The sequence below is a fragment of the Micromys minutus genome (genome assembly GCF_963924665.1).
Source record: "Micromys minutus genome assembly, chromosome: 3".
In the NCBI taxonomy this organism is placed as follows: Eukaryota; Metazoa; Chordata; class Mammalia; order Rodentia; family Muridae; genus Micromys; species Micromys minutus.
In genome coordinates this window covers 80484840-80505220 of record NC_137972.1, presented here as the reverse complement: position 1 = coordinate 80505220, position 20381 = coordinate 80484840, and the positions used below count along the sequence as shown (strand labels likewise).

The 20381-nt window shown below is 52.1% G+C and overlaps 2 protein-coding genes across 4 annotated transcripts in view; one reads left to right on the top strand and one right to left on the bottom strand.

The window, feature by feature from the left end:
• Positions 1-1172: 1172 nt before the first annotated feature.
• Positions 1173-15446, top strand: KIF7 (kinesin family member 7; the record flags this gene model as incomplete). 3 transcript variants are annotated; one of them, XM_080914954.1, is made up of 18 exons in its annotated part: positions 1173-1500; positions 3342-3542; positions 3875-4268; positions 4411-4930; positions 5659-5775; positions 6276-6494; positions 7239-7378; positions 7772-7881; positions 7988-8137; positions 9448-9650; positions 11234-11431; positions 11620-11745; positions 11895-12071; positions 12633-12848; positions 13339-13545; positions 14154-14352; positions 14445-14591; positions 14836-15446. In XM_080914954.1, the coding sequence occupies 18 exons, from the start codon at positions 1173-1175 to the stop codon at positions 15204-15206; spliced, it is 4023 nt and encodes a 1340-aa protein (XP_080771080.1). In that variant the 3' UTR covers positions 15207-15446. The 3 variants fall into 3 exon arrangements, with proteins under 3 accessions (XP_080771080.1, XP_080771079.1, XP_080771078.1); XM_080914953.1 differs by having other exon boundaries at positions 7236-7378; positions 7982-8137; positions 11898-12071; XM_080914952.1 differs by having other exon boundaries at positions 7236-7378; positions 7982-8137.
• A 1548-nt stretch (positions 15447-16994) lies between these two features.
• The window catches only part of TICRR (TOPBP1 interacting checkpoint and replication regulator), a gene marked incomplete at both ends in the record, with an annotated part of 38692 nt that continues 35305 nt past the window's right edge, over positions 16995-20381 (bottom strand). The window contains 3 exons of the mRNA XM_080914288.1: positions 16995-17104; positions 17755-17877; positions 17990-20102. Coding sequence (XP_080770414.1) covers positions 16995-17104; positions 17755-17877; positions 17990-20102 — 2346 coding nt within the window. The remainder of the gene's footprint in view (positions 17105-17754; positions 17878-17989; positions 20103-20381) is intronic.

The following is a 20381-nucleotide window of genomic DNA, read 5'->3' as shown; positions in this document are numbered from 1 at the left end:
GCCAGGCACTGTTACCTCTGTGTACCCAGGCTCCGGCACCTAACCAGAACCGAATGAATGAGCAGTTATACACGCAGAGGAGATGCTTAACAGTAAATACTAAAACAACAAAGTGTGGCGTGGGATACTGGGGTTGAGGAATGTAGTGAGAAAGGAGGATGCGAGATTGGGGGCGGGGGTGGTCATCGCGGATTACTAGATAGCGTACCCTGTGCTGGGTGCTGACGATAGAGTTCGAAATAGACAAAGAGGGTTCTTGCTTTCCATCGGGAGAGAGAATCTGGCTGTGGCATCTGTGTGGTCAGTGTCTGATGTGGGCAGCACAAAGGGCTGTCTGTAGTGATGGTGGGACAGAGCAGAGCAGCTTCCCTGCCCCTGTGGGGAAGTTGGGACCAGCCCAAGCGTGGGTAGATGAAGATGGTAACACAGGTTGGTGACCTGAAACGGGAGGAAAGGCCTGGTGTTCGGGGGATGGGGAAGGGAGTGTGTGTGTGTGTGTGTGTGTGTGTGTGTCTTTGTGTCTGTTCTACGCTTCCCTTATTGTTGGGGTGTAATAAGGAGAATGTCACTACTGTGTTTTTGAAAGATGTCACAGACTGTAGGGTTGGAGAGGGCGGGGAGATTGATACTCGGAAAGGCGGCTGGCAAAAGTTATCCCTTCAGAATATCAGTAGCAAGACTGGTTTTGGCAACAGGATAAGGAGTGTATTTAGGAGATATTTAGGAGACGGAGCTGGCAGAATTTAGCAATGGGAACTTGGTCTTGAAGGATCCGTTGGCTTCTTTGAAGGAGATGGGCAGGTGTTAAGCGGTTTCAGGGATGGGCAGTGGTAGAGACTGTGAGAAACCTGGTGGGTATGTGGGGAAAGAGTTCCTGTGTGTGGTTCTTGATGGGGTGACAGGGAAAGGGGCCAGCTGGAACACAAAACCTGGGCTATCAATTGCTGGGGCGCTCTTTTTGGAGAGGGACCAGGGGAGGAAGTCAGGAGAAGTTACTGTGGTTTTATGGTTTGTGTCAGTTTGGTACCTGGTTGGGTAGATGCTCTGAACTTTGACTACCCCTCCCTCAGTCTCCCCAAAGTCTAGAGCTGTGTGGTCGGGCCCCTGTGGTACAGATCGATGGTAAGGTCCTTCTCGTTTCTCTGCAGATCCCGGAGCTGCTGTCCTTCAACATGGGGCTGGAGGCCCAGAGGCTGACTGGGGCTGAGGAGGCTCCAGTGAGGGTGGCTCTTCGAGTTCGCCCATTGCTGCCCAAGGAGCTGCTCCACGGTCATCAGAGTTGCCTGCAGGTGGAGCCTGAGCATGGTCGAATCACCCTGGGGCGTGACCGCCACTTTGGCTTCCATGTGGTACTGGGAGAGGACTCTGGGCAAGAGGCTGTGTACCAGGCTTGCGTGCAGCCCCTCCTTGAGGCTTTCTTTGAGGGCTTCAATGCCACCGTCTTTGCCTATGGTCAGACAGGCTCTGGGAAGACGTATACCATGGGGGAGGCCAGTGTGGGTGAGTGATCCTAATCATGTTCCTTGGACCACTTTGAGAGGCCTCAAGGTTTTCCTGAATTTCTGCACCCCCAACCCCACTCCAAAGCAAGGATGCTGAGGACAGAGTGGGGAATTTCCTAGTCAGAGATCAGCACTCCATGGTGGGACCCACCATGTCAGCTGGCTGGGAAAGGCAGGAAGTGGGGTTTGTGGGTGAATGGCTGTCTTTGATTCTGGGGGCTCCAAAGACAAGGTCAAGGTGTCAACAAAAGAGCAATAGTTTCCATATAACCTTACAAGGTAGCCTTTTGTTTTTGGTGGCAGAGTTTTGCCTGAGGCTGCCTGAAATTCACTGTGTAGTCCAGTGGACTTCAAAGCTTCAGTTGTCTCTTTCAGTGTCTTCCCCGCCCCATGCTAGTATAGTAGACATGCAGTGCCATACCCAGCTCAAGCCTTTTATTTAGCAGTAAGTGGTCTTAACCCCTCAGCAACCTCTCCAGCTCCACAGAGGTGTTTTTGTTTCCTTTTGCTTTTTTTTTTCCTCTTCCTTCTCTCTCTTATACTCATTTGATTCACGAGGGCTCCAACTCATGAATTAGTCACCCTGTTTCCTAATATCCTCACAGTAGGAGTAAGGATTTTAATGCATGAGTTTTGGGGAGACATACACAGATCATAGCAATTACAGAGGCATAATTGTTGTAGAAAATTAAGAAAATGCAGGAGGGTACATGCACAGAAGGGCAGGCTTGATGATCACCTTCCGGAGCATTCCAGTTTCGCTGTGAAGAGGATTATACTTTATACCTCAAGCATGACTTTTTTTTTTTTAAATGCCTCTATCTTTTGAGACAGGATTTCCCGGTGTAGTCCTGGCTGTCCTGGAACTCACTCTGTAGACCAGGCCGGTGTCAGAGATCTGTCTGCCTCTGTCCTCTGGGATCAAAGGCGTGCCTGGTTAGACAAGGCATTAGTTGATAACCACTCTTTTCCATCCTGCTGTGTTTTCTCAATAATATGCCATGTGGCCAGGGTTGTTCGTTGCTCATTGGTAGAGTCGCTGTCTCACTTAAGGCCACGAGTTTGATCCTCAGTGACCCCTTCCCGACCCCCATCCACACATACACACACCCACACAGACAGACACGAACGAACAATATTTAATTGTAACTTTCCTGGTCTATGAACCACTATACCTGGAAGCATCTGAGTTTTCTGGCCATAAAATATTATTTTAGTTCTTGACCTAATATGTGGAGCCATCTATTTTGAGTTGGGGATGGTGATAAAGACCATGTATGTGATATGCATGGTAAGGAAAATTTATCATTAAGTATTCTCCAGTCCTATGTGTTGCTGTGTACTGAACTCGGGGCTCATATGTTAGGCAAGTGCTCTTCCAAGAACTTATACCCCTAGTCTTTCAGTCTTTTTATTTGATAATTTCCTGGCATTCTGTTGCAAATATATTTAAGCAAACTTCCTCTGGGGTCTTAGGATGAACACTCTACTTCTTTGAAGAAAATTAAGAGGCTCATTAGATAGCTGTGCTTGGGCCGTGGTAGTGACTTTCCTGTCCCTGGGAGTAATCAAGTCTAGGGTATCTGATAATCTGTTGGGAATGGTGGAAGGAGGGTGCATCAGGAAAGCACACTTCATTAATCCATGAGAGGTTGCTTGAAGGCTCTAATTCTGCTTCACTATCCTGGAGCACAGCCTAGCAGAGGCTGTCTCTCCTTGGCCTCTCTCATTGTCTTCAGGCTAACAGTCCCATTCTCTAGCTGCTGCTGCTGGTGTTGGATACTTGAGCCAGGTCCAGCAGGGGGCATGGCAGCTGGCAACTCTGTGGTATCTCCCCAGCCTCCCTGCATGAAGATGAACAAGGTATCATCCCAAGGGCCATGGCCGAGGCCTTCAAGCTCATTGATGAGAATGACCTGCTAGACTGCCTGGTACATGTCTCCTACCTGGAACTATACAAGGAGGAGTTCCGAGATCTGCTAGAAGTGGGCACTGCCAGCCGGGACATCCAGCTTCGGGAGGATGACCGGGGAAATGTTGGTGAGAAGTCTCCGGAATCCTCTAATGACTAGTGAGGCCTTTGGCAAGGAAAGCCTGCCCGTGTGCTCTGAGGGTGGGCTGGCTTAACCTGTCTGGGAAAGAGAGACACTTCCGGCAAGGGAAATCCAGGCCCTGGATGGTGGTTTTTGTTTGCTGTTCAGTACATGCTTCTGTGTCGAGAATGGGAAACATTAAGGTAAGTTTGGGAAAGCTGGTACTCGTGGCATGAGTGGGTGGTCTGGGTGAGGAAGAGCAGGTAGAAGTCCTGGACTGGTTTTGCTTGTCTTCTGGCTGTCTGTAGGGGAGCTGCTCACAGTCTTCTGTTTCCACAGTGCTCTGTGGGGTGAAAGAAGTGGACGTGGAAGGCCTGGACGAGGTGCTGAGCCTCCTGGAGATGGGCAGCGCTGCGCGGCACACAGGCGCCACACACTTCAACCGCCTCTCCAGCCGCTCACACACAGTCTTTACTGTGACCCTGGAGCAGCGGGGACGGGCTCCTAGCCGCTTGCCTCGACCCGCCGCTGGCCACCTGCTGGTCTCCAAATTCCACTTCGTGGACCTGGCAGGCTCTGAGAGGGTTCTGAAGACTGGCAGCACCGGTGAACGCCTGAAAGAGAGCATCCAGATTAACAGCACCCTGCTGGCGCTGGGAAATGTCATTAGCGCTCTGGGGGACCCCCAGCGCCGAGGCAGCCACATCCCTTACCGTGATTCCAAGATCACCCGGTGAGATGGCCCATCTCTCTGGGTTCGGGTGGGATCATGGACACCCCTTCCCCAGGAAAGGTGCTTTGAACCTAGACCGGTGGTCCTAGGTCAGTACTCACAAGAGTCAATGCATTAACGCGTATCATCCTTGCGCTCTTAGGATCCTCAAAGACTCTCTGGGAGGGAACGCCAAGACAGTGATGATCGCCTGCGTCAGCCCCTCCTCCTCTGACTTCGATGAAACCCTCAACACCCTAAATTACGCCAGCCGTGCCCAGAACATCCGCAATCGCGCCACAGTCAACTGGCGTCCAGAGGCCGAGCGCATCCCCGAGGAACAGGCGGCAGGTGCGCGCGGGCCGCCGCGACACCGCTCCGAGACGCGCATCATCCACCGGGGCCGGCGCGTGCCCTGCCCCGCCGTGGGCTCCGCTGTAGTCGCTGCGGGCCTGGGCGCCGAGTGCGCGCGCTGCCGGGCCCGCACCAGCGCCGCCTACAGCTTCCTGCGAGAGCTGCAGGCCGAGCCTGGGCTGCCCGGCGCTGCTGCCCGCAAAGTGCGGGACTGGCTGTGCGCGGTGGAGGGTGAGCGCAGCGCCCTGAGCTCTGCCTCGGGACCCGACAGCGGCATCGAAAGCGCTCCAGCTGAAGACCAGGCGGCACAGGGGACCAGCGGGAGAAAGGTGGCCTTGGGGTGGGCCCCTGGTAGGGATCGAGGGAAGAGGGTTTAAGCCAGGCTATCATGCTGGGTCACTTCTAGTGACTAATGTCACTAACTTAACTTTGCTTAGCCTCTGGGTCTGTTAAGTACGGATTTTTGTAAGATCAGAAGCAGTAATAGAAGTCAAGCACAATGACAAAGACTGAGGTGTTCTTGATAATAGTAACATTAATAAGAAACACGTCGTGCCTGATAGGGCACGCCTTTAACCCCAGCACTTGGAAGGCAGAGGTGGGTGGAGTTTAAGGCCAGGGTGGTCTACAGATCGAGAGTTCCAGGACAGCCAGGGCTACACGGAAGCCCTGTCTTGAAGAACCTGAATAAGCAAGGAAGCAAACAACCGAGATCCGTGGGAATAGTGGCCGCATCCATAGTTCCAACTCGGGGAAGGTGGAAACATGAAGACCATGAGTTCTAGGCTAGCCTTGGCTACATAGCAATACCTTAACTCAAAACAAAAATAATATTAGTGATAAGTCTTATTAAAACATCACCAATAATGATGGGAGATGACCCAAATGGCTTGGAGAAGGAACCTAAGGCTAGACAGGCCAGGAAAACCAAGGTTGCAAAAGATCTTGGAAGAAAGTATAGATAGGGCTGGGAGAACTAGGGTCAAGACAGAGAAAGTTAGGGTGTTCCAGCACCTTGCCAGGCACCACCCCTAAACCCTTTCTCCTTGGCCCATAGGGAGATGAGGGGGCCCAGCAGCTGTTGACCCTGCAGAGCCAGGTGGCCCGGCTAGAGGAGGAGAATCGAGACTTCCTGGCGGCTTTGGAGGACGCCATGGAACAGTACAAACTGCAGGTAGGATGCACACCAGGAAGGCTTCCTGGAGGAGGTGGGCTTTCTCCAGAATGGAAGGAAGAGTTTGAATGGAGAGCTGGACCTAGGGCAGCTGGTGGAGGGCTGTGTAGAGATGTGTGGTGCCTCACCGTGGCAACGGACAGTGAAGGAAGTGCTCCGACAGCCATGCCTGGCGCTTTTTGGCTGGAGCTGGCATCTGGGGGCAGCAGGATACCATGTGGGAGCCTGCTGACAAGATCAGCATTGTGCCCGGCTGGTGTCGGGGATGGGGTGGTACGCAGGTGTGCAGGAATGTGATGAGCATTGGGCAGGGTAGGGTGAAAGCTTGGGTGGGAACCAGTGTGGTGTGTGCTATTCAGACAGAAATGGGTCTGTGGTTTCCAGTTTCATCCCAGGTGGGATGTCCTGATTCCTTCTTCAGTGTCTTGTACTTAGGCTGCTCAGCACACATGGCCACCCTTGGCATCTGAGTCCCCATCCGCTCCTGGACTGTCTTGCAGAGCGACCGCCTGCGGGAGCAACAGGAGGAGATGGTGGAACTCCGGCTGCGCCTAGAGCTGGCACAGCCTGGCTGGGGAGCACCGGGGCTCCTGCAGGGCTTGCCATCAGGCTCCTTTGTGCCCCGGCCTCACACAGCCCCCCTGGGGGGTTCCCGCACTCACACGATGGGCATGGTGCCCCGGACATGTCTTCCTGGAGAAGAAGTTAGCTCTGAGCAGGTAAGGAGGCTGGTGAGGCTTGATAGGTCAGGGCAGCACTGGGGCACGTGCCCCTTGTTTGTGTCTCCATGGCACCGGCTGTGAGATAGAAGATTCCTATTTCAGGTGTCCCTAGAGAAAGGGACCAAGTGTGAGAGACTGTGGGGCCTCTCAGAAGTGACCAGGGCCAGTGAGCATCTTGAGGCAGCTGGAGATTGTTTAGAGTGAGGATATCAGCGATGACGAGGTAACACCCTTGCACACCTGGGGATGGAGCTCCTTACACACGTTCTGGGGGTGGCTCCTTGCAGACTCACTCTTCCACAAGCTCCACTTTGTCTCCCCAAGGCCTGCCCCCCCCTGCCTGTAGGTTCTACAGCTTGGGGTCTTTTTAGACAACGTTGAGTCCTGTGTCGCTTCTGAACTCGAGGTCCCCTCAGCTGTGTAGTTGCCGAGGGCTTGGGTTAGATGGGAGTGTGTCGTGTACCCGTCATTCTGTCAGGGTGTCAGTGGTGAGAAAGGTGCACACGAGCAACTAGAAAGGGCAGCTTGTCATTCGAGGAGAACCAGCTGTCAGGAGATGACATCCCCGAGGGCCAAGGGTGGGAACACTTCCCAGTGAGTCCCTTTACAGAGCTTGAGGGCGAAGACGGTAGAGGGAGTTGAAGAGAGGACAGTGGCAGGGCGGGGCACGCTTGAGCATCGGCCTTGGGAACAGCTCAGAGGGTACCCTGCAAGCATTCTCATTGTGAGCCCTAATAGCAGGTGACAAATGGCAAGGAAGTCAAGGCGGACGTGTTGGCCCAGGTGAACAAGCTGGGAAGTAGCTCCTCCACTACATCAGAGGAAGAGGAGGAGGAGGAGGAGGAGGAGGAGCCACCCAGGCGGACCTTACACCTGCGCAGGTGAGGAAGAGTCAGTGTGTTGGACTCGGGTCAGCTCTGGGTTGCTCTGGGCGGTAGGAGACTCCTGGTCATCCTCTCAGCAGTCCTATGGAGGCCTCTCTCGGCTCTTGCACTGCCTCCCTGGAAGGTCTGTGAGCTCAGGGTGGGAAGGTTTCAGTGGGTGGCTGTGATAGGAAGTACCCAGACTTCCTTCCTGATGCTCAGTTTCCAAGGTGACTCGTGGTTCCTGCACTTTTGATCATCTTCTAAGCTCTGCCCCCTCTCTATCTTGAGTGACATTGATCCTGGGGGTTGGAGGGTCCCAAGGCCTCTCTTCTTCCCTCCAGACCTAAGAGGTGGCTAGGCTAGATCAGGGACTGGCGGATGGTATTGACTCTTGCTTCTGCCCTCAAGAAATGGGATCTGGAGTCAGAGGGCAGGGGTTCGTCCCAGGAGCCCAACTGACAGGAAGGGCCCAGAGGTCTGCCCAGAAGAGCCAGCTTCTGCCATCCCAGCACTGCAAGGTAGGCTGTGTGGGGAGCACGGAAGGTACCCCTCTAGCCCACCCCACAGCCTCCTCCTTGCTCAGTCAGGACAATCCTGACAATCTGCGTGTTGTAGCAGTCGCAGTCGGTGGTGGCAAGAACCCAGTTCAGACCCGCCAGGCTCCAGCTGCCGTGGCCTCAGAGTGGCGGCTGGCCCAGGCCCAGCAGAAGATCCGGGAACTGGCCATCAACATCCGAATGAAGGAGGAGCTCATTGGTGAGCTGGTCCGTACAGGTCAGTGGAGGCACTGGGGTGGGTCTCCTGCTCGGCCTTCTTCCTATGCTGCTTTGGAGAAGGTTCAGCAGTGTACTGCTTAACAGCACAGGCCTCAGGGCCTGGGTCAGGACCTAGCTTGGCCTCTTCCGGCTGTCTTGTTTTCTCTTCTTTGAAGGGAATAGTACTTGTACCTATTCCATAGGATGGCTGTGAAGGTTAAATGAATTAGTTAATTCCGGTGGCGTGCTTGGAATATTCCTCAGCAAACAGAGCTTCTTATCTACTGACTCTTACTTTGGAGGTATCATGTTGGGGACCAGTCACACTCAGTCCTCAGTCCTAGTCACAGTGTAAATGAGAAAGCAATTTTCCCAGAGTATGCCACATCTGATACCGGTGATTAACAGGGGACTTGGGGACAACTTTAAGTGGTGGCCATCTGATAGGTTTTCAAAAACATTTAAAAAATACATTCTCTCTCTCTCTGCACATGATGTGTGCATGACACAGTGCACATGTAGAGGTCAGAAGGTAACTTACAGGAGTCGGTTTTCTCTACCAAGGAGCTTGGGGATCGAACTTAGGTCATTAGGCTTGGCCGCAGGTGCCTTTATCTACTAAGCTATCTTGCCTGCCTGTTTGCATGTTTTTAAGAGTTGTGAATTTATTACCAGTTCATTTGTCAGACTTTGAAGTAGATGGTTAAAGGGAAAGATTGGCACAGAGGTCATTAGCCAGACTTTGCACAGTGCCCACCCTGATCTCTGCCCATTTCTCCTTGCTACTATATTTTGAAGCAAATCCCAGCCACTGTATCCTTCGACCTGTAATGGCTTCTCAAAAAGCAAACAAACAACTCGGACCTTTCCCTGCTACCCATCAGGCCTTGCCCTTGGTGTCTTCCTGACTTGTTTGAGATGGTTTCATGCGGCCCAGGCTGGTTTGAAAAAGGAGATGTGTAGCCAGCACTGGCCACGGACTCCTGATCCTTCTGCCTTCGCTTCCCAAGTACTGGGATTGCAGGGACATGTACTGGCTTGTTCTATTTTGGTCAGTGCTGGGGGTCAGTCTGCAGACTCCTGTGTTCTTAGTACCCAGAGCCTAGGCACTGTCCCTCGAGGACCATGAATCCTGGTCAGCCAGGACTAGAAGAAAGATGGGCTGAGGTGGGGGGTGTTTGAGTAGATTTAAGATGATGGTGAGAGGTTGAGGAACCATGTAATGTCCCAGACTGATAGGGCCTGGGAAACAGAACTCCGAGGGGAGGGACGGTGGCCTTAATCTGGGAGGGGGTCTGCCTGTGTCACTGTGGCTCCACGTTCTTCCAGGGAAGGCGGCCCAGGCTCTGAACCGCCAGCACAGCCAGCGCATCCGGGAGCTGGAGCAGGAGGCTGAGCGAGTGCGGGCGGAGCTGTGTGAGGGGCAGAGGCAGCTTCGCGAGCTGGAGAGCAGGGAGCCCCAGGATGCCAGCGAGAGGTCCAGGCTTCAGGAATTCCGTAAAAGGGTAGCTGCAGCCCAAAGCCAGGTGCAGGTCAGTGTTGGGGTTCTCAGCTGGGGTCCCTGGGAACAGAATTGTGGTGGCAGTCATTCCTTCTAACTGCCATCTAGGATCAGCTTAGATAAGCTAGGATCAGCTTAGCTTTCAACACAGCAGGAATAGAGGTGGCTGCTGCCTGCTGACCAAGGGAGGTGGACATCTAAAGAAAATCTCCACTCCACACACTCATCCATGGTCTCAGCCGTGCTTCATTCTCCTGTCTCTCCACCTGACCCCTCATTCATTTAGCTTGCTTTCCTTTTGGTTCTGGGAGAAACACGGTCCCCAAGGCCTGGTTTAGTCTTCTAACACGTGGCTGTGCGTGCCCACCTTCCTTCCGTCCGTGAGCAGCTCATATTAGTCTGCTAGTGCTGCTAGAGCAGGGTACCACAGGTGGGAGGGGCGGGGCACAGCACCTCCGCTCACACAGGAGGCTGGAGGGGCAAGCTCACGATGCCCACAGGTCTGACCGTTCCTGAGGCCTCCTGAGGCTGTGGATGGCTGTCGTCCCTCTGTCTGCATGTCTGCCTTTCCTGTGCACAGGTCAGGGTCACCATCAAGGACCTCACAGCAGCTTAAAGGCCACTCTGTCTCTAAATGAAGTCACATTCAGGTGCAGGATTAGTGTGGGGGAAGGCAGTTCTGCCTGTAGCCCTGGCCATCCTGGCTTTTACCTCAGATGACCCCCAGCTGCCTGTCTGAGAGGACCTGTTAGAATGGTTGAGAATACAGGCAGTGCAGCCTGACTGGAAAATCCAGTTTTTTTTACTTAAGACATTATTTTTATGTGTATGATTGTTTTGCCCAAATACATGTGTGTGTGTGTGTGTGTGTGTGTGTGTGTGTGTGTGTGTATACGTGTGTACCTGTGGAAGCCAGAGAAGGGCATTGGATCCTCTGGAACTGAAGTTATTGACAGTTGTGAGCCCAGGTGGGTGCTGGGAACTCAACCCCCATCCTCTACAAAGAGCAGCAAGTGCTCTTAACCATGGAGCCATCTCTCCAGCCTCTAGCTGTGGGTTCTTAGTCAATCTGCATAGCCCCTCTGTGCCTGTTTCCTAATCTGTAATGTGAGAATTGTAGTCATTCTAATTTTTTATCACACTTCTCTTATTTTGTGTGTGTCTATGTGTAAGGGTGCCACAGTGTATTTGTGAGTGTGTGTGAGTGTGTGTGTGTGTGTGTGTGTGTGTGTAAATGTAGGTCAGAGGATACCTTTTGGAGTTGGTTCCCTCCTTCTACCATGTGGATCCCAGGGATCAAACCCAAGTCAATCAATGGACTTGGGAGCAAGCATCTTTACACACTGAAAGATGTAAACATTTACACATTTTGCCAGCCCAGTAGGCAGACTGTTTCATGGATTTGTTAGATCATTTGCTATATAGAAAGCATGTAGCATAATTCCACCATGAACTAAGAGTTATGTAGGTACTGTTGTTGGTGGTGTTATTAGCCTATATCCACCTACCTTCTTCCCTTCCCTTGTTGGCCCTACCCACCCTTGATAAGTGCCAGGGACTCTGCCAGGCTCCTATACCCCTGTGCGTAGCCTGTGTTTGCTGTGTGGGTCCCAGGTACTGAAGGAGAAGAAGCAGGCAACAGAGCGGCTGGTGTCACTGTCGGCTCAAAGTGAGACTCGGCTACAGGAGCTGGAGCGGAATGTGCAGCTCATGAGGCGACAGCAGGGGCAGCTGCAGAGGCGGCTCCGTGAGGAGACAGAGCAAAAGCGGCGTCTCGAGACGGAGATGAACAAGAGGCAGCATCGTGTCAAGGTCAGGCTCTGGCTAGCCAGACCAGGGGTCTGTCTTGTTCCCACTACTCATATAGCTGCGTGATCTTGGAAACAGGTTACTTCTCACTATCAAGAACTTATAGGAAACTTGAGGCTATGGGTGCATGCCAGGGCCTTGTCCCCCAGGCTTTCTCCTTCTTTCCCCTCTCACTGAGCCTCTTCCCCCAGGAGCTGGAGCTGAAGCATGAGCAACAGCAGAAGATCCTGAAAATCAAGACAGAAGAGATCGCAGCCTTCCAGCGGAAGAGGCGCAGTGGCAGCAATGGCTCTGTGGTGAGCCTGGAGCAGCAGCAGGTGCGGCCAGGCTGAGCCTGCATCCCAGTGAGCTTGGCAGCTGGATGACCTGTTTATTGCCTGGGGGGATCTGCTGCTGTCCTTGGGACCTTGGGTAGCTCCGGCTAGAGGCAGGCACTGAGGTCACTGCTTCCTCCACTGTCCCTTAGAAGATTGAGGAGCAGAAGAAGTGGCTGGACCAGGAGATGGAAAAGGTGTTGCAGCAGCGGCGGGCGCTGGAGGAACTGGGAGAGGAGCTCCGGAAGCGGGAGGTCATTCTGGCCAAGAAGGAAGCCCTGATGCAGGAGAAGACGGGGCTAGAGAGCAAGCGCCTGAGGTCCAGTCAGGTGAGTCCCCATCAGAAGATTTCTAGCCAAGGGAGGCCCTGCAGGGCAGGGTGTAGATAGGTGAGGTTCTTTGAAGTGATGTTTTTGCCAGATCACACCCAAACCCAGGACTGTTTCTATGCAGGTGCTTGAGCCAGATTCCTAAAGGGTTGTGGACACTCAGACCAGGATCCCTGTCACTGCCATCATAGAGCGCAAGAGCTCTGAGTCACTAGGTCACCTATAATATCCCTTGGACATAGAACCCTTGCTTCCTTCCAAACTGGCCTCTAGGAAGGGCCGGACTTTCCCATGGTCTAATTACTCTCCAGCCAAGTCTCCGTACTGAGCGTACCACACACCAGCTGTCTCGGCCCATCATCCCTTCTTAACGTTAGAGCCTCCTCTGGGCGATCTCCTTCGCAGATGTTTTGGTCCTTTAAAGGACCCCAATCCCTAACAAGCATCTGGATTGCATGTAGACCCACATTCTCCTTAGCATCCAGGGAGCAGTAGAAGCCCCTTCTGTGTCCTGAGGACAGTACCTGCTCCTTGTCTGACACACTGGCTGTGCTGCCTCAGGCCCTAAATGAAGACATTGTGCGCGTGTCCAGCCGTCTAGAACACCTAGAGAAGGAGCTGTCTGAGAAGAGTGGTCAGCTGCGGCAAGGCAGCGCCCAGAACCAGCAGCAGATCCGAGGGGAGATAGACACCCTGCGTCAGGAGAAGGACTCGCTGCTGAAGCAACGGCTGGAGATTGATAGCAAGCTGAGGCAGGGAAGCCTGCTGTCACCTGAGGTAGGCCCACTGGGGGCCACCAGCTCTGTCCCTATGCTTCAGCCCTTTGACCTGCTCCCCTCTGTCCCTTTCCCCGTTTCTCCGTCAGTGCTGGCCTTGCTGCTTTAGAACAAAGGGACTGATGGGTGGTAAGCCTTGCAACGTAGAGTGAGATTGCCCTTCGATGCATGTGGGACCGTGTGGACTTCAGCTCCCTTCCAGTGGAACTAGATACCCAAGCTTTATACGAAGCAAGCGCTCTTCCCCAAAACAAAAAGCCTGCACTACAGAAACTTACTCCTGGTTGTCTGGAGTCTTAGGCAGGCCCAGCGCAGCTTTCTGTAGCTCCCCAGGCTTACCCCAAAGTGGATAAGCACCTGAGATCATAGCCTTGCAGCATTGTTTTTCATACTGTGTCAGGCTGAGGGGACACGAAAGGCTGTTATGTATGGGTGCTGGCTGTGGTTCAGGACGTCTGGTACCCCTCCTTCACGAGAGCCTGTTCTTACAGGAGGAGAGGACACTCTTCCAGCTGGATGAGGCCATCGAGGCCCTGGACGCTGCCATTGAGTACAAGAATGAGGCCATCACATGCCGCCAGCGGGTGCTGCGGGCTTCGGCCTCCTTGCTGTCCCAGTGTGAGATGAATCTCATGGCCAAGCTCAGCTACCTTTCCTCCTCAGAGACCAGAGCCCTGCTGTGCAAGTATTTTGACAAGGTGGATTACCAGCACAAACTCCTTGCCTTCACTTTGTTTAGCTCGTTGGAAGGTCTGCTGGCATCTCCAAGAAGTGTGTTCCTTTTTCCCAGATGAGGGGACAGGGTCAGGGTCAGCTCTACTTTCTAGTCTCTTTGAAGCCATCTCAGGGAAGCTAAGATTCAGTCTCCCCCAGCTTATTGTCTGAAGGCCCTCACTTACATTAATGGGATTTCAAGAGGGGATGGTTTTGCATCTTAGGACATGTCTGGAGGTATTTTTGTTTGCCATGGTGTTAGGGGTAGTGGCCAGGGATGCTGCCAAATACTTTATAATAGACAGGTCCCATAACCAGGAATGACCCAGCGTTAAATGCCAAATGCCTGGTTCTTTGGTTGAAAAGCCTGGTCTAGGTGCAATTCCAGTTTCACTGTCTAGCAGCTTGGCACTATGTGGTAGAAAAGGGTTTGTGTTAAGTTTCACCTGGAGAACATGCTGATTGTTCTAGGGCCCTGGGTCAGAGGCAGGAAAGACCTGGTGTGATTCCCTTGCCGTGTTTACCAACTGGCTAAGGATTACTCAGGGAAAGTCACTGATGTGGTAACTGAGCCTGGCTGATCTTGGGACAGGTGGTGACACTCCGAGAGGAGCAACACCAACAACAGATTGCCTTCTCGGAGCTGGAGATGCAGCTGGAGGAGCAGCAGCGGCTGGTGTATTGGCTGGAGGTGGCCCTGGAGAGGCAGCGCTTGGAGATGGACCGCCAGCTGACCCTGCAGCAGAAGGAGCACGAGCAGAATGTGCAGCTGCTCCTTCAGCAGGGTCGAGGTGAGGGGCTGGGCATGTTGGCTGCCCCCGGCCCAGTGACCATGCTGTCTGCCCTGCCCACAGCCCCTCACCAATCCGTCTTTCCATACCAGACCACCTTGGCGAGGGGTTAGCAGACAGCAAGAGGCAATATGAGGCCCGGATTCAAGCTCTGGAGAAGGAACTAGGTCGACACATGTGGATAAACCAGGAGCTGAAGCAAAAGCTCAGCGGAGGAAACACTGCAGGCCAGAGCCGAGGTAAACACTGGCATCTAATTTGGGTCTGCACTACTGGGAAGTCAGAGGAAGAAGCCTCAAAGTCCTACTTAGCCAGATGATCTTGAGTTCTTGGCTCTGGATTTACAGGCCGGGTGCTGTCACACCCAGATGCCTCATGTGTGCTTCTATTGGCTTGTTTCAAGTTGCTTAAGTTCAGGGGCTTTGGGAAGCTGGGTTAGGGGATAGCTCTGTCTACTGTCTGACAAAGATGCTGTTGTGACAGGTTGTGAGAGGAGAAGCCTCTGCCTGGAAAATAGACAAGGCCTTGGAAATGAAGATGGGCTCCACCTAGCAGCTCCGGAATCTCTCTGGCAGTCCTCCCTTTTGGAGGGGACGCCCCGCGTGTGGGATGAGTCCCGGGACTTGGTCCATGCTCCACTACCCCTAACATGGAAACGCTCAAGCGTGTGCAGTGAGCAGGGCTCCTCTGAGGAGCCTAGGGTCCGGGAAACAACTGAACCCCCAGTAGGGCGGGTGCTACCTATGGGTGAAGTGGGCCTCTCCTGGAACTTTGGACCCTTGCCTAAGCCCCGGCGGGAACCCCGAAGAACCAGCCCAGGGATGATCATCGACGTGAGGAAAAACCCCTTGTAGGCCTTGGTCAGACCCTGTCTCAGATTCCAGTCCTGCTGAGAGGAGACTGCCTGTTCTGCTTCAATGAAGGACAGTCCTTACCTCACACTATATCCAGAGTCTCATCTTTACCACAATTGGAGTCTGCAAATATGGGCCACACCCAAAAGAACTAGATTTTCCCTGCTACGGTACTTAGCAGTCTTTCTTTTTTTTAAAATCCCTTCCTTTAAGCTGTAGTACCTGACTGCTATCTTTTCATTTGTGGGACAGTTCTGGCTTAAAACCTGTGTGCCCAGAGTTCTGATAGTCCAAGGCTTGTCACAAAAAGGTCAATGGCAATGGGGTTACGGTTTCAATGGTCTTATACATGAGAAAGTTATTAGCATTTTTAGAATTTTTTAAAAATATCATTTAATAATAAACAGGAATAATCTCATTATGGCTTACATCTTAAATGTGTCACCCAAGGATTCCTGAAGGCTGGTCCTCAGCTGAGGGGTAGTGGAGCCTATCAGAGTTGAGGTCTGGTGGGGGTTAGGTTATTGGAGAACATCCTTGAAGGGCATATTGGAATCCTGCTCTCCTCTCTACTTCCTTGCTCCCCCCACTGCCTGTGCACAGGCTCCAACTCAGGACAAATAACGATGAACTTAGAGCCAACTTGAAGCCCTTTCTTCCTTACACATCAGTGGTACTCGGAATCAACTCATGCGAGCACTTCAGGGCTGCCATTTCTTCCTTTTTAGTGGTTTACCTCAAAGTGAACACATCTCTGAAAGGAGAAATGGGAGTTTTCACTTGGAATCTGACAACAGGAATAGCCCTGGGACCACAACAGGGTTAAATCTTCTGGGAAGGCCGAGAAGGTACCAAATCAACCCTCTCTGCAAATGAGGCTCTTGCCAACACTCCATAGCAAGTTTGGTTTAGTTGATTACAAGGCAACACAGGTGTCAAGCACATACCAGGCTAAGACTGTCCTGAGGTGGCTGGCTCTCAGGGCAGACACTCCAATATGACCATGGCCAGTTATCCCAGGCAAAAATGCCAAAAGCTAACTTGCCAGGATGACTTTATTGTTACCTCGTTTCTTGCTGTAGTCTTTCATTTATGGGTCTTACTTCATGAAGCACCGCTTGTGTCGAAGAACTCAAGCCTTGGCAAACACCTCAAGAGACCATGTCAAGGGTTCCCTTTTCCCATTTCACAGTGTGGTAGTGGTCCTCTGAATCACTAAGGCCTGGGATGGGATCTTTGCTTGGGATCATACTCCAAGGCTGTCAGAGTTATATATAGTAACAGCTGCCCACCAGATTTCCAACCTTCCCCTAAAAGGGTCAGGGCCTAGCCCCGTATAAAGACCACGGGGGGGGGGGGGAGGGAGTTTGAAGACCATGAGGCATTCCAGTGGAAATCTGAACAATGACTAGGAGAAAAGGCTTAAGGTCCTTAATGTCTTTTGTTGTTTTTGAGACAGAGTCTCATAGCCCAGGCTGTCCTTGTACATGCTATATAGTCAGAAACTTCTGATGCGTTGTCTCCATCTCCCAAGTGCTAGCTAGGGCTTACTACCATACCCTCCATAGGCTCCAATTTCTTTAAGTCCACAGGGACCTAGCTGCTGTCACCTTTACTTGTGAACTTTCTCAGTCCCATGAAGTCCTAGCCACTCTTGTTCTAGGCACATTGCAGGATTGAAGGTATGAGCTTGGCATTGTTACTACACCCAGAGAAAGCTGCTTTGGAGTACATCTCCAGAGTGCAAGGCATCTTCCTTTTGAGTCCTCTAGCGATGTTCTACCAGGACTAGCTAATAAGCTTCTTCCTCGTGTAAGTTCTGAAAGGCCGTTTCCGAGAGAAGGTGTGGCTGAAAGGAGACACTTCGGCAGTGGAGGGAAACACATCCACATCCTCATCTAGGAAAAAGCACAACAGGTGCAGTCTGAATGAAAGACAGCATGACCACTGAGGGGTACACAATGGATTAGGTGTGTCACCTCCACTCGTTGTAAGACCCTCCACTTGAAAGGGTTATGTGCTGGCAGTGACAAGCAACTGAAAAGCAAAGTACCTGAATGTATGTCTGCACAAAAGGCTTTCTTTTGGGTGAGTGGGGTTTGTTACTCTGCATGGCTGAAATGATTTTGTGATAAGAGAACCACCCAAGTCCCTCACCTTAAATGTTTCTAACAAGTGTCATAAGCAGCCAGATCCTGTGCTTTTTATGGAAGGGCCAGAAGATGGGGAAGCCTAGGGTCTGATGGCAGAGATGACAGAACCGTTGTGATAGGTGTGGATGTAAACCTACTGTGAGTAAGTGGTTGGCTGGCTCTGAAAATCCACTCATGCTGCCAATGTCAAAGCATGCACACCACGTCCATCATCTGAATTAGGAAGGTAAGATTTTGCAGGTTTCTTTTCAGATGGCCCAAGTTCTACCATAAAGCCTCTCTGGGAAGAGCACATGACACTGCACGGTCAAAAACATCTCCCAACATTCTGTACTCTCAAGAGAATTCTGCGAGTCACCCACAGGAGAGCTCAGCCCTGGTAACAGGCAGATTACCTCTGTTGTCTTTGCTATGAGAGGAGGGCGTTCTTCCCTGGAACAGCAGTGGCGACTGGGTCAGGGCCTGCAGACCACTGGCAGAGAGGCAGCTCCGAATACAGCCAGAGGGTGGGGTGGAGCCTAAGGAGATGCCATGAGGTTAAGTGTAGTCCCACAAGATCCAGGCCACCCAAAGCTCCAAACACCTCACCCAATAAAAGCCATACCACATTGGTTTGTAAAATAAACTCACCAGAAACAAACACCTCATCGTCCCCTACAGAAGGGACCGGTGGTGTGCTCCAACGTGGAGAGCACTCTTTATGCTTGCTAGCCTGGGGATCCTCACTCAGGGAATCATAGGCCCTTTTGACTTTGTATTCAGATTCTTCCTTCGCAGACAAGAATCTCTTTCTGCCTAATCCAAACTGTCCCCAGGTTTCCTCGGCCATAGACACACTGTCCTTGGGAGGTGACTGGTCTGGCAATTGACACACCCCCTCTAGTTCAAAATCCTCCAAGACGAGAATCTTAGAGAGGTCTTGTTCAAGGCTTTCCTCTTTTCCCTCAGGCTCAAGCAGTGACGAAGACCCAGGAAGGTCCACACTGGCCTCGCCTCTCCCAGCTGAGGGTCCAGCACTGCAGTCCACTGCCCTCTTCCTTCGGGGCCAGTCTTTGATAATTTCAGGAGTTGTCTTCCCACTTTGCTTAGGGGATGGTGTCCAAGAAACCCCAGCATCTGCTTGAAATGGAGAGGGGGTACTGGGTGGGCAGCGGGAAGGAGTACAAGACTGGCAGATGAAGGTTTGACCCCCACTCTTGCCAGGTGTGCTGTGTGAGGGGCGGAGACAAGGGGGTGATAAGTAAGTGTGCTCAGTTCTACCAGAGGGCTTACTGGCCTTCGGCATGCAGAGTGCAGGGTGGGCACCCTCCTCTCCCAGGAGGGTTTCCTTTCCTGGGGCCTCAGCTTCCAAAAGAACTCCAGGGTCTATTTTTTTAATTCGGAGCTTGGGAAGGCCAGAAGCTTGCATCTCTACCTCAACTTCATAGTTCTGAGGGCTGCCAGTGGCCTCTGAGGCTCGGGGACTCTCCTGCTGAGCAGCATCTTGCCTCTGCTTTCTGTCTGCTGTGCAGCACAGGGTGTAGGACAGCAGCGCAGGGGAGCTTGGCACAGAGGAAGGAGCAGGTAGAATCCCAGGGTCAGACACAGAGGGAGGCTCGTCAGCAGTGCTGGTCTCTGGTTCCTCACCTTCTTCCCCTGGCAAGATGCCACTTTTTACCTCTTGGCTTTCAAGCCTATGGAGTTGGGCTTCATCAATCAGAGGAAGGTACTCTGTGTCACTTGCAATGAACACAGGAGAGGATACATGCCAGTCACTCTTGAAATCAGTGCCCAGGTAACTCTGCCCTTCAGAAGATTGAGACTGCTCCTCTCTAGAGCCTGTGACAGACCCTGGGCTGGTAGCTGTGTCAAGCACTGGAGCTGCAGAGTCTCCATGCTGGCACTCTGGAAAGTCCTGAGGAGGACAGGACTTCTTTCTCCATAGTCTCCGAAGCTTAAATGGTGGAGAAGGGAGTATGGGGCAGATCGTTCTCTGTGGGGTTCTGGGAGGAGTTGAAGGAACAGAACAAGAGACAGATGTAGTTACACTGGGTGATGTCTGGTGTTCTTTCCAATTCAGTTCTCCAGGAGAAGGGGAGGCTGACAAAGAGTTCCTAGGCTGATGCGGGGAGACATCACATCTAGGAGAAATAAAATGTTCCTTTGGAGAAAGAGGTAAAGTACTTTTGTCTGCTGGTTTCTTTGGGATTTTGAGAGCTTTCTCCTCCAGTTTCTGAGGAGGTTCTTGTGCCTGAGAGGCTCTGGGGAGAGGGACCTGTTGGTGCTCCAGATGTTTGGATGTGCCAGCAAGAGCTGTGCGTGGAGGGGTTATGAAGGAGTACCTTACAGGGGTCAGACACTGACTCCTGGCCTGGACAGCCAAAGAAGGTGGGGTTGCCGGGCAATAAGGACCTTCTGGACTGGAATGCACTGAGTGTAGCCAGGCACAGTCTGACAAGCATTGAGGCTGTTGGACACCCGACTCTCTAGATATGCTGGGTTGCTTTGTGAGGGGAGAAGTCTCTTCTTTTGCTGGGGAGGCTCTCTTTTGAGGAGTGACTTTTGAGGCAAATGGTGAGTTGTAACTGTGTGAGGAGGGGGTTTTTATGACTGCTTCAGAAATGGGCCCCTCAGCTGATGCTATTTCTGTAGAGGAGTTTTGTGGTCTTTCTGGAGTGTACAGTAAGGTCTGTGCTGTACGAGGGAACCTTCTTGGTGTCGTTTTAGAAAAGCTTGGAGATTTTTGGTTACTCTTTTTGGGAGTCTGAAAAGAAAAAAAAAGAGCTTATTTCAGAGCTTGACTATTATAATCCATATTCTCTACTGATTGTCTTAAAGTTTAAGACCATTAGAAAACCAAACAGGAGATTTAAAGTCAGCTGAAAGAATAATTCTAAGTTGAAAACTAGAAGAGTGACCTGGTCCCTCTCCGAAACATACTCAGATTTTACTGGTACACTTTTCCTAGGATCAAAAGGGGTGGGGTTGGGAGGCAAGAGCAGAATATACAAAATATACAAAGGCATATACATAGGCATAACAA